Source organism: Staurois parvus, unplaced genomic scaffold (genome assembly GCF_062004578.1).
Source record: "Staurois parvus isolate SC_StPar_1 unplaced genomic scaffold, SC_StPar_1.0 ptg000047l, whole genome shotgun sequence".
NCBI classification, from domain to species: Eukaryota; Metazoa; Chordata; class Amphibia; order Anura; family Ranidae; genus Staurois; species Staurois parvus.
The window spans coordinates 1,130,129-1,144,604 of NW_028317843.1; the positions used below are offsets into that span (position 1 = coordinate 1,130,129).

The 14,476-nt window shown below is 34.6% G+C and overlaps 1 protein-coding gene across 1 annotated transcript in view; it reads left to right on the forward strand.

Moving 5' to 3' along the window:
• The window catches only part of CSMD3 (CUB and Sushi multiple domains 3), a 1,455,553-nt gene that overhangs the window by 652,118 nt on the left and 788,959 nt on the right, over positions 1-14,476 (forward strand). Inside the window, exon 6 of the mRNA XM_089664334.1 lies at positions 5,193-5,305. Within this exon, the coding sequence (XP_089520460.1) occupies positions 5,193-5,305 (113 nt within the window). The remainder of the gene's footprint in view (positions 1-5,192; positions 5,306-14,476) is intronic.

Genomic DNA, 14,476 nt, shown 5'->3' on the forward strand with positions numbered 1-14,476 from the left:
CATTTTAAGGAGAATAATACACCCTAAAAATGAAAAAGGAAGGTTCTTCCATGCCTTGACTTTCTTTTTTAAAAATTCTAAGAGTGGCTGTAAATTTAGAGAAAAATAGTCAGCTACCCTGGCCGAGACACGGACACCCAGATAGGTGAACTTGGTAGCCCACTGGAGTGGTAGGGTACTGTTCACCGCAGCTCTAGTCCTGGGGTCTAAGGGAAAAATTATCAATTTGCTCCAATTCACCTTAAGGCCAGAAAAGGTTGCAAAATCATCTAATATATGGAACACTGCTTAAAGAGAGGGTCCAAGAGCTTTAAAAAAAAAACAGGAAGTCATCCGCATATGGCGCCACGCATTCTTTAGGGCCCTCTTTCAAACCGCACATCTCAGAGAAGGAATTCAAAGCCATGGACAATGGTGCTATCATTAAATAGAACAGGATGGGAGAAATGGGGCATCCCTGCCTAGTTCCCCTACCAATGGAAAAAGAGAAGGAAATGGAGGTACCAATTTTGAGGGCTATCGTAGGGCAACTGTAAAGTAGGGAGATCCATTTGCAATACTGGGTCTAAATCCCACCCTATTCAACTCCAACTTCATGTATCACCAATCTACTGAATCACTTTGGCAATGTCTAGGGACACCACTGCCCTGGTGCTAATCTGGGCATGGGAAACCTATAAATGTGTGAAAAGTCTACCAAGGTTAGTATCAGTGGACTTCCTCAGCATAAAGCCTTTCCGGTTAACAAGGGCAGAGATTACCGTGGATAGTCTAGTGGCCAAAATTGTAATTAAGATTTTAAGATCTGCATTAAGGAAAGCAAAAGGCCGATAGGAGGAGCATTGAGTGGGGTCTTTTCACAGTTAAGGGAGAAGGACCACGTGTGCCTCAAGCATACAGTATATGATGGTAAGGTGTCATTTTCAGAAGAGTAAGCATATAAAGAGTCTATGGACAAAAGTATTAGAATATAATTTGTACCATTCTATAGGAAACCTATCAGGTCCAGGTGACTTATTTGGGGGGAAGGAGTTAATTGCCATTTCAGTTTTTTCAGTGATGTCCCCTTCTAACCACACCCTCTCCTCAGCATTCAGGGAGAGCAATGGAAGACCAAATAGAAGAGCATCCAACTCAGTAATATCATAGGAAGGAATAGGGGCACATAGAGAAGAATAGTAGTCCACAAAAATGGCCAAAATGTCAGTGGCGTCTGTAATCAGTTCCCCATGTGGAGACATGGAATGTTAACCTGAGTTCTTTGTTCAACAACCAACATTGCTAGTAATTTGCCATTTTTATCTCCTTTTTCAAATTAAGACTCAGCATTATGTAGAAGGGTTGTGTGAGCCAGGTACAGAAAAGTTAACTTCTAGCCTCCAGCAGGGCTGTATAAGTCATATCATTAGACAGTCGCATAGACCTCCTCACACTTTCTTTCATCATCCTTTAGTTCCTCATATTTTGAATTATACTACTTTCTGGTTGATTAAATGGCACAGATGTATGCCCCCCCACATAACTGCTTTAAACGCATCCCAAACCACTGGTTCATCAGCCGAGGAGGGGATAGTTGACCAAAAGGTAAACAGGGGCCTCAGTTTGCTGAATCACCTGATCTGTCTGCAGCCACCCAGAAGACAACCTCCAAGAATCTCCCCCAATCCAAGTGACCAAGGAAAGTGATAGGAGCAGTGGATCATGATCACATAGACCACCAGCTAGATAGGAGGCAGCTTAAACTAAATTTAGGAATTGGGGGGGGTGGGGTGGCAAAGGCAAGGTCCATCCTTGACACTGTTTTATGGATAGCAGATAAACAGGAGATGCTTTTCAAAGTGGGATTTTTCTATTGCCATATTTCACCATATTTCAGTTGTGAAGGTCCATGAACTTAAATCTTAGGAACACCTAAGTGGGTTTGAGGTATCCATCTGCTCATCTAAAATAGCATTATAATCTCCAGCCATAATTAAAGGGAGATGCATGAAGGGTGCTAAAATCACTAACAGATCATATAATAATTGTGAGTGAAACAGAGGGGGTACATAAACACAGGCAATAACCAATTTAGGTTGAAATATATCTAAGACCAATACCAAATAACTCCCTTCTGGATCAGAGATCACTTGATGGATAGAACAAGGGACAGACTTACTAATGAGGATGGATACACCTCTTGCATAAGAGGAATAGGAGGCATGGATCACCTGTTGTATCCATGGCCTTTACATAGACAGTACCTTACTACCATCCAGGTAGGTCTCCTGTAGAAATACTACCTGAGGTCGAACAACCTCCAAGTACTGAAACATAGTAGCCCACCTAATCTTGACATTAAGACCCCTGACATTCAATGACAACAGTTTAAATGACATAGCCATGTTGCAAATATATTAACCAATTCAGCAGAACCGGATGCCATGAACAACTAAACAGCTGTGCTGCCATCATCTGGGAAATAAATGGTAACATGCAGACCCAAATAAAAAAAGACATGTAGTATACTCCCATGAGGGAATGCCTGGAATTCTGAGAACTAAACATGCCCTGCTGTAACATCTAACTGAACAATAGCTGGGTATTCAGCCCAAACCCGTTACCAGCCCTTAAGCATCTCCTGTTTATCTGCTACCCATAAAACAGTGTCAAGGATTGACATTGCCTTCGCCATCCCCATTCACAATGTCTTAGGATGTAACTAGTCCACAAAAAAAATTAATAAGAGAGAAAAAAGTAAAAACTACAAAGGGCACACTCCTAAATTGCTTGTAATCCTAGGAGCTCCAAGGATGGTGCAGGATAGACGTCAAGACAGTAGCATAGTTCTCCATCAATAATTTTTGCCGCACTTTACCTAGTGGAGCCAGAGTAGAGAGCTTAGCAAGAAACTGAAAGTACAAAAAACATCCATGGTCAAATAGGAGTCTGTAGGAAGAAAAACAACATATGATTATGGTGCCCAACAGGGGACAACTGGCGAAATGGAATCCACACTTGGGTCTAGCAAGAAGAAAGCATCTTTAAATAGCATTAGGCCATTTTTTGGCTTCCAGGGGAGAATCAAAGGATTTTACATTACCTTGATGTTGAATTCGGAGCCTGTTGGGGCAGACCCTTGGTCCACAACTGCTTGTAAAGTAGCAACTTTGTGTTTCCACAGAGAAATCAGGGAACAACATAATATTGGTATTTTCGGAAGCCAGGTCAGGTAGTATCCAGGCCTCAGCTAAGATTGTGATCCCTGTCGTGGAAATTCAGAAAATGCAGCAAGAAGGGTCATGGTAGGGCCCCAGGGGCTGATCTCTGGTGCTACTTCAATGACTAAACATTATTTGTAATCGTCATACAGCAAATAATTAATTGTTTTTTGTAAATAAAGAAATAATTAAAAAGAAATAAAGAAAACAGGTACCAGTATTTTAATTTTTATTTTTAATTTTTTAAAAAAATGTTTTATAGCTATAAGTAGTGAGGTCTTCCATTCTAAAAGTAAAATTATAAGTAGAACATGTATCAGTCATTGTGCTGTCACTGAAAATTGCAATAACTCTCTTTGGCTGTTGCAACCCTGTCAATGATGGTGTTATGATATGTCAGATTGCTGTATAGATACTTTGAGCAGATGGGTCAGTCTTTCTGAAAAACCTAATTGCTGACATTTGGACAGTCTGATATTCACTAGATGTTGCCTTGTTTTTGCGATGAAAGGGTCTTCAAAACAAGAAAGGTCACCTCAGTGAAGATGCACATGTACTTATTGATTATATGTTGGAGATCTCTCTACTGAAAGGAAAATATACACTTTGAGAAGTGTTATTCATTGGGCCCATAATGTGTGTGATCCATGAAATTTAAGAAAAAATAATAATACAAAAATTATAGTGGACCACTGCTATTCTGCTAAAAAAATGTATTGACTACCACAGTTAAAAACAAAGTATCCACTTTTCTTCCATCTGGCACTCTTCCCTTCAGAAAGTCTAATCATCTGCTAGATGGCACTCCTTTTCTTGGTGAAATAAAAATACTGTGTCATTACGGTACACTGCATGTAACCCCTTCAACAACATGCATCTAAATCAGAAAGATATAACTCAAATATAACCTGAAAATGAGGTGTGAGGAAAAAGCCTTCACTGTCCAAAAATAACATAAGAGTACGACTGCTGTTTGCCATTGAACATATAGGCAAGGTCAGGCCTTATGAAACAATGTAATGTGGACTAATGAATTAAACATAGAGTTGTTTGGCCACAATAGGAGGGGACATGTATGGCACAAACTAAAGACAGCATTTCATGAGAAGAACCTTATACCAACTGTGAAGCATTGCTGTGGAAATGTCATGGTTTGGAGTTGTTTTGCAGCTACAGGGTCTTGGCATCTTGCAGTCATCAAATCAACTATGAATTCTATATCATATCAAATTGTGCCTGATAAAAATGTGAGACCTTCTGCCTGAGTGCCTTTTCTGCTAAGTCTAAAATACCAGTGCCTGAGGCCAAGGGTATACTTACTTTTTCCACTCTACACCGTTACTATTGATATTTTTGTTGAACTAATGATTAAAATGGCAAATTTGCATTGGATTTTTGTTCACGTATTTTATCTTTATCTATAGAAACTGTTTGAATAAGGCTCAAATTTTATTTGATCAATTAAAAAAAAAGCCAATTACTTCTACGGTGTGTGATTTCTTACGTATACAGGACTGTATATACACTATGTATATTTCTTTGTTCTACAGGTGCAGATTTGCCCTGACATTAAGTATTGATGTGACAGGATCCAGTTTTTGCTTGTGTGCTATGAGTAGTTACTGTATATTCTAAAGATAAAATTTACATCCCAGAGGCCCAAAGATTTTGTTTTGGACTGTGGCTTCAAAAACTAAAATTAGAATACAACAAAAAAAATGCATTGTTTAATATAAGATTTCATGTCTTGGAATGGGACCATACATTTTTGTTTGCAGTTATATTTTTGTCATTGTATATTTTGGTTTTACAGTTTTCATTATAAGTTCAGTCTTATTTGTTTTCTGTCTCTTGGCTTCCTGGCTGTCACTGGCTAGTTTTGTGTAATATTTTTAGAGCAGAGCACTATTATTATGCCACAAAATTTGTTATGTGTATGCAATTACAATCTATTTAAATATCCAAAATTAAGGTAATTTTCTGTATATTCAGGTTATCTGGAATGAATGTACCACCTCCTGTAGTCAGCAACAAGCACTGGTTAAGGCTTCATTTTGTTACTGATGGCAACCATCGTTACAGAGGATTCAGTGCACAGTATCAAGGTATGTAGAAAGCATATGTTCACTCGGCATTTCTATTTATCATCTAATAAACCATAAATGTTAGCCGTTACAGTTGTTGGCCGTAAAGAAAAATGTCATCAATTTAACTGGGAATTATCATCAAATTTTATTTTCCCTTTTTAATTATAAGAATGGTGGTCACCTTATTCCTAAGCTATTCATTAACCATACCATATTTTTTATCTTGATGCATGGTTGGTGTATGATTTATGAAACACTTACTTAAAGACTACATTTTCCACTTAGCCAAGTGAACCTTTGTTCACTTTGAGTACCCAATCTTATACAAAGGAATAAAAAAGTAGGTATTTTCTTTGCATGTCTTTTATTTATTTAAGTAAATACAACCCCTTCAATCTTAACAGTGGGAATCCAGGAAAACCCTGTTTAAAGATATTCAGATTATGGATCTATTAACTATCTCTATCATTAGTTTAAATAAACCACTTAATGACAATGCCCTGATAATAAGATTATCATTTAATTCTCCTTTGCTCTCTGAGAAACAGAAAATTCCATTTGTTGAGGAGAGCAGAGACCATTCTTTCTCCAACCTCTATCATACACAGAATATTTATATATTTTAATAAATTATAGTACGTCATAACTTTAGCAATCCTTGTTTAGTGGGTGCCACCATTATTATAGACAAGGAAATAAAATGGTGATAGTTCCCTATATTCAAAAAATAAAAAAAAAGCACATATATATACTATTTTTGCTGACACCTAAAAAGTGTTCATGAACACAATTTTACAGAAAATATTTAAAATAATATACAAAGTTAATTTTTTACATTTAATTTCTACCATCAATGGAAAACAGGTTTACCTGTGACCTCATAAATGCAATTAGTTATAATGCATTATAATATAAAATGTAAAATATTTAATGTTTATATTTTTTTAAAATCAGATCATATCAGCAAAAGTGTCCAAAATATTATAGATGCCCCCAAAGGTACCTGTCAGTTGTCACTGGTTACTGTTTTCCAAACGTCATCTTTCATGTGGCTTGTTATTCAACAATGTTGCATTTTTGTGTGATTTTATTTTATTAGAAGTTAAAATCAATTCAAAATGTACTTTAGGCTATAAAAGCACAGTAAACTTTAGAAAAAGTATTTTTTCCCATATAATACTGCTCACAAATACAACTTAACACTGCTCACAATATTTATCACATATTTATAAAATGCAGATATTTTCCAGTTCCATATTTTAAATATATTTTGGTAGTAAACAGAGCATCTGGTGAAAACATAGGACAGCATTAGAAAAAAATACAGTTCATATGGAAACATGTAAGCTAGATTAATATTATGTAACATAATGTGTGTGTGTTTTGTATAAGCAAACTACTTTACTTACTATACAGATATTTTAAATATTCATGCCATGCTGGCACTGTCTGGTGTTGACATATTTCACTGTGTACATACAGTAGGTTTCTCTAATTTATAAATAACTTGGGAAAACAAATTCAATTTAAAAGATGCATGATAAGTATATGTGTATATTTTTGTATACATTCATTGACCAGAAATAAACTTTTCCTTTAAGAAAAAAGTAAGCAAAATTGCCTATGGACAATAGATCAACAACAATGAGTTTATTAACTTCAGTAATAGCCTGTAATACCACTTTATTACCAGGCCACTTTCAATTTTCAATGCTATGATAGTTTGACTGACAATTACTAGGTCATGTAATGCTGTACCCAAACAAATTGTATATAATTTTTTTTCAGACAGATAGTACTTTCTTTGATGGTATTTAATAAACACCCTTTTTTTTACAATGAAAAGGAAAACATTTTGAAAAAAAGTTCCATTACTTTTCGTTTCAAAACATATCAAATACAAATGCTAGGGCGGTACAAAAAATCCAAATTATCTCTTTTTTTGAAAGTAGACATCACAAAGTGATCAGATTTTTTTCCATAATGTTTTGGGAAAAATGGAGAAACAAGTTGTTACTGAGGGGGTTAAAACACTGAGCTTGATAATGGTACACTAGGTGCATTAAGATTACAGGCAATACAGAGGGAGGAGAAGATGAATGAGTCTATGCAGAGATCACATACAGTGGTAAGATGGTGAAGAAGGGGTTAATGTACAGATTTGCATGATAAGGAAGGAAAATAATATACAGGTCATTGTGAGACAAAATAGATCTGAGATATATTTGAGAGGAGGGGTGGTGAAAGAGTTAAAATGATCCTTTGATACTCTGATCTGGAACTAATGAATGAATAAATGAATGTTATTTGTTCCTTTGTTCCTCCTTCCTTACCTTCCTCAATTGTAAGAGGAAGGGGTGGGTTCTGCAATGTAAAAATATACTGATTATATTGGTAATTGCTGTGACTAGATATCTTGACTTTCACACTGTATAGAGCCACAGGGATTGACACTGTATCTCTGGACCAAGCTGTCAGATCACAATTTGGTCCACAGCCATTAGCAAGGGCATTGGCTGCCTTAGGTTGTTTTCTGCAGGGCTGAAGTAGCCATCGACCATTTTGCCATTTACAAATGTACATTGGTAAATAAGTGGTTTAAGAGAGACCTGAAAGACCTACAATAGAAATAAACATAAATATCACAAGGGTATGTCTGAACAGCCGCATTACTAATTTCCACATAGTACTTAACAAGTGGTAAATGCGCTTTAAAGCAAGCATCCATTTACCTCTGTAGCTGCAGGCACGGTGGAGTAATTACAGCACAAACTGATTTATTTTAGCCCCACAGTTCATTTTATTTCCGCTCTCCAGCAGTGACTTGGCAGCTTGCTAGCCTTTTAATTTTTACAATTAACACAGATTTGGTGCACAAAAAGAGGGGAGAGAGCAGAGTATTGCAACCCAACCTGAATGACTTCACTGCTTTTCTTGTGAACTTTGAGGATAAATTGCTCCACAGTAAACAGATCAGAGAGTGTTGATTTTAAAGTGCATTTACTGCTTGTTAAGAATGTGTAAAAATGTAAATGTTCTTATCTTGCCAACAGGCGATAGACTTTTCATGAGCACATAAGTCCTCATCAAACTGACTTTTATGTGGGGACTAACCTTTTGATGCTTTAACATGGCAAATGTTGAGTGGCTTGGCCAAAAAAAAGCTAATTGTCAGTCAAAAGTAAGCAATTAAGATCATACAGTAAGGGGTACAAAAATATACACTTGCATGATTGGATATATGAGATCTATTGTACTATACCTCTCCTATCCATTAATATTGAAGGTGTATTCAATAAACTAAGGAACATTCGTTCTGGACGGTTTAAGACTGAAATAGCTTCATTCAGTCTGATGAATAACCATTCAATTTAAAGTAGAAAAAGATTGGCACATCCTCCCATTAATGTTGGATAGTTGCAGGCACTGATGTCTGAGGTTGCCCTTAACACGACACCATAGCAGGAGGTTCTTGGAGTCACTGTTATGGTGTGGCAGCTATTATGATTGTTCTCCTGGCCACTGAATGTATATTTTTTTATATGCAGCACTGATTTCATAAAACAGCACTGTTTTCCCAAAATACAAAAGCAGAGGAGCATTTCAACTAAATTTATATCAGATTAAATATTTAATCATATGTATTCATTCTGTGAATTTTAATTTAATTTTAATTTAGTTATTATTTTAATCTGTTAATATGTATATAGCAATAAATTACTATCCCATATGGTTTTCAGACTGTCTGTGGTTATTATTCATTTTATTTAAAATTGAAATCTTTTGTGGCATCATATTTTTAGTTATGAAACTGTATTATATATTATTTTTTATAAATATTAATCAGCTGATTTAGTTTTTATTTTAGGCACATATTTAAACTCATTCATTTATTGTACATACTTTACTTTGTAATGTGACATCGTAGAGCTGTGTAAAAAGAGGTAGAAAGTCAAAACTTTGAAGACAAACTATTTTTGTGGGGTATTTGGTCAAGGTGCTTTTTTGAGATAGAGATGGACTAAGCTATTAATATTTATTTTTCATATTTTGTTTTTCTATTTGTGTCACTAAGGCTGTTTTGTATGTAAGGAGATTTTGTGACACTTGATAGGACTTATAAAGCAATATCTGGAATCTACGTTGTAGAATTTAGGTGATATTTGTAAAATAGACTATTTCTGCACCTATAATAATAATTATAAATTACATTTTAAAACAATGTTTACAAAAGCTAAAGAGCAATAACTATAAATATGTGTCACTTTGCAAGTTGATCATGGTCAGATATGTTAATTTAGATAATTGGGGTTACAGTAAAATTGAGTTTTTAGTATGAACTACTTTTTCTTAACTTTGAAAAAATGTCAGTTTTACTATAGCCTAATCTTTATAAATTATAAGCAGCTTTACTAGTCACACTAAGCTGTTTTCCTTCTCTTTTGTGTCCAGTTATTTCTAAAAATACATACAAGTAGAAAATCATTATAAAAAAAGCTTATACACTGACAGCTTTCACAGACAGTACTACAAATTTGGCTATTGCTTGAGATAACTGAGTGGTGAGCTTTTGCTAACAACAATATGCATGCATACTGAAGTTTTAGTTATCTGTTGCAACAGTGTGTTTAACATATTAGAAGCTCTGCGTATATAAAGATTATCTTCTCTCTTTTTTTCATAGAAAAGAGAAAGATTTGTACACCAAATCTCAGTTGATAGAAAATCCTGCTCTATTACATTTTTCCTGAGAAATGTACCCACTTATGTACAGCCTTAAAAAAAACAAACAATTGAATACTGTCCATGATACTCTTTTTTATTTGCCCTAATATTCAAATTTTTGGGACAAGCTTTCGGGTTGTACCGCTTTTTTCTAAGGTTCAAAGTATACTGCTTGGACCTTTGAAGAAGTGGTACATACTGAAACCTTCCCAAATTGCTTTGCCAAAATTTGCCAAATGTGTAATACTAAATGTATTTATGAGTAAAGCTGTAGTTGCTTCAGTAATTTACTATAATTAGTAATTTTTATACTTAAAACATTTATAAAGCAATTTTATCCAGCTCAGTACATGGATTGTTCACAATGGAAGACAAGTACATGAAACAAGTGGAAATTTTCTCCACTCTGAATAGGTCTATGTGAACATACCTTATCAATTTTCTTTCTCTCTAGCAAATTTTTATAAACTTTTTAAAGTCTTAAATAATGGCTTTGGTAAGGCATGTGATTATTAATATAAACTTAGTTGCATATTACACTATTGAATAGTTGTGAAGGTTTCTTTTTTTCTTTTTTGAGTGAGGTTGTCAAAATACTAGGAAAATATTTTCCCTAAAATCAATAGCTAAAAGGCTCTATTCACACTAGGGTATTTTTAAGCACAGATGGAATCATCGTGGTTCTGTCCGAGATTTCGAAATGCTCTGCTAAAATGACAAATCGCATAACCGCGTGGTTCAGGTGCCATTCAGTTGCATGATAAATCACAGCAAACCACATTGTGCAATGCTTGTTGTCCTAAAGAAGTTCAGGAACTTCTTTTAGGTGACACGCATTGCACGATGCAGCTCACCCAAAAGAAATTCAGGAACTTCTTTTGGGTGACATGGGTTGCATGATACAGCTTGCCGCAATTGCAGCATGATTTATCAGGTTACAATCATGGTAGAAAAGTCCTGCGTTTCTACCAATGATTCAAAATGCCCTAGTGTGAATGGGGCTTAAAACTTTCAGCCCTAAAGATATACAGTTCTAACTAGATGTCTTCAAAAATCAGCAACTGACAAGCATAAACAAAATATTAAAATAAAATATGCAAATAGAAATACTAGTTTAATTGACAAACATGCTATTAAACATTTTAGCATGTAACATACCAATCTACATTTAATGTAAATGGTATCTTTAATATAGCTTAGATATTAGCACAATTCTCAGTTGTCCACAGCCCATTTATCATAACAGCACTGTAAAGTTTGTAATGAAAACAATATAGACTTTGGAAAAAAACTAGGCATGGTGCTAGAAATGAACTAAATAAATGTAGGCCTAGCTTTCAGACGGGAATGTCAAAATGAACAAACTATGTGACCCACTGACACTTTTTACTTACAGTAAAGACAGCACCATACTGCAAGTTTTCCTAAAACAACAAACCAGGGTTAATTTAAAACACTAGTCAGTTTTGAGCCTTGGGGGCATTTAAAATACGAACAGGTTTCCTAGGTCACAGTAAAGATGTATCCTAAAATAAATCACATTCCTCATTAGTTTTCTGTATGTAATATAAAATATTCTACCAAGATAAGTAATTACATATTTTGTAATCCTATTTTAAAAAGAAAATGAGATTGAAAAAGTAGTGCATAAAAGATAATGCATTGGAAAAGTACACAAAGTTATTTTTCTATATTACAAATATGACTGCTCAATATTTCTTTGCAGAAGCAGTAGGTTTTTGTAATAGTGGAAATGACTAATCCAGATAAGACGCTGATATAATAAGCTCTCTTTGCACTGCAAGTTTTCTTTGCTGGAAGGGCAAGGGTGAGCTGTAGATCACAACACCATAAGTATAACGGCAAACAAGCCTTTTATATGTCCTTAGAATATAATTTTTAGCTAATGCAGTATCTGCATTTCAAAGCTTTAAAGTATTTTGATATTTTGGGAGTTTTCTCTTCTTGCATAATTCATGTATGTGCTTTTCTTATTTCTTGCATCAATAGAGAACCTAAATAATAAATATAAAAACATAGATGCTTTAAAAAATAAAATAAAATCTGAATACAATTGAATACTTAATACAGCTTAAATGTTTTAAAAATATCTTAAACATTTTGATAATTTTAAGTGTAAATTATTACATTATATAATAGAGTTACAAAGGCCATTATTAGAGTTAACTAAATATTTAGGGGAGATATTTTTTCAGTTTGTTTGCACAAAAATGTCAGCAAAATTATATATAAGGGAAAATGTTTGTTTTGTTAAATTTATAAACAAATAGTGCACCTGCACTGGTTTAGTTTGTATGTTGTTGCTTTGTTAAATTACAAATAAAAAGAGTTTCAGTAAAGCTTAAATTGACATGGAAATGTGTCCACAGAAGTGAATGATTACCAAAGTATAAGGGTATACCTCGGCAGATACATCTGAGAACAATAGCTGTTGAGGGATCTATTTGTAGTTGTTCTTTTTCCTGCATTGCTGGAATTCAGAACATTTGTTTCTAACAGTAACCTTTTTTTTTTTTACATAAAAAGGGTAAACAATAACAGCATTTTTACAAAAATTGACAGTCCCTCTAATCAAGTACAAGCATTTCTGATGATCAAGTTCGTGCTTGGCTCAGTTGTTAACTCTTCCATGTCCAAATTATTCATAACAATACTGAAATCAGTCACATCACTTGAAAACATAAGGCCATGTAAAACCACAATTGGCTTGCAATGTTTTACACTGAAGCATTTTTTTTTTTAAGTATCTTAAATTACTTTGATGCTGCTGTTTAAAAATAGGTTTTAATAGTAAAATGGGAAGTAAAAATGTACTGTTTCTGGAAAAAAAAATGTTGCTCTAGTAATTGTTCTATGGTTAATGCCAGATGGGCTTGGTGGTCTAATACCCAGTCAAAACCAGATAATCATCAGTTCTGTTTAAATTGCTCGCCTTTCCTTCAGGACAGGCCTCATCTCCAATGGATAGGTTTTTAATATATTCAATGTTAATTCCTAAAATAAATATGTATCTAGATGCATGTACTTAACCAAAAATAATAGTAAGAAATATAAAGTCTCTGCACCCAACTTTCAGATCCATGTAACTTCTTAGATACAGATGTTTTAAAGTGAAATTGTTTTGGCATGTGCATCCAACTAAAGTCTACTTTTACCAACTCTTGCGGGGCACATTTGTCTGTTTGAAGTATATACACATTGGTATGAAGATATAATGTATTAAGAAGGCACATGGAGACAACAGTTGGTTAAGGCGTAGTTCACACTACTGCAATACAACTTTGATGCAATTTACAGTGTGGTCATGTGACTTTGATGTGACTTTGCAAATTCAGTGGTACCAACACGCACTGTAAAGTGACCAGAATAGTGCAAGAACCTTTTCCTAAATCACACCATTCTGAGTCACATTGATTAGAATGGCACCACTGAAAACAATGAGTTGTCCCCTATCATGTGATACTATGCAACTCAAGTCACATCAGAAGTTGCACTAGTGTGAACCAGGCCTAAATAAGTTTTTAATTGAACAGATATGTCAAAAGGATTTCATTTTGATACATTTGTAATTGTTGACTGTGGTTATACATAAATAAGTTTGAGACTAGTGCAATGTTTTTTATATTTTGGTTTGAATATGTGACCGACCATCAAATAGAGCATTGTATACCAGTGTCTGCAGCACAGTTACTATCTCAGCCCTTATGTTTTGTAAGTTAGAGTGACTCTTACGTTTTCCCACCTAACAGTACATTTGTATACAGGCTGCTCCTCATACATCTACTCTTATTTAAAAGTTTTCTAGCAATACCTTTATAGCAGCTGTGAAAACTCAACTGTTAAAAAAGAACATATTTACACTAAGGTTTACAGCTACTCAATAGATCTTTGATAGTAGTGAGGAAGCAACAGAGAGCTTACAACAGCCTCTTTGCACAAATACTATTATATGGAATAGAAAGAGAAATGGCAAGAATCACTTTAAAAGCATGGGAATGTTGTAGTACGCTAGACTGTATAGCTAAGAACAAGTCAGCATTATACTTAGAATTTTGAAAAGCCTTCTTTAGAAAATACATTTTTAGGATTAAGGACATTGGTTTGCTTATATGTATTTATAACAGTACTTTTAGAAATGTAAGTTATTGTGATATAGTAGAAGTTGGATTTCCTATACAGTAAGTCATGACAGACACTAACAGCAGCAGATTATACCGATGAAGCTTTGATGAAAATGTATACAATTTTTTATATTAACCACTTGCCTACCAGGCACTTATACCCCCTTCTTTACCAGGCCAATTTTCAGCTTTCAGCGCTGCCGCACTTTGATTGACAATTGCGCGGTCATGCAACATTGTACCCATATGAAATTTTGATCATTTTTTTCTCACAAATAGAGCTTTCTTTTGGTGGTATTTAATCGCCACTGGGCACTTTACT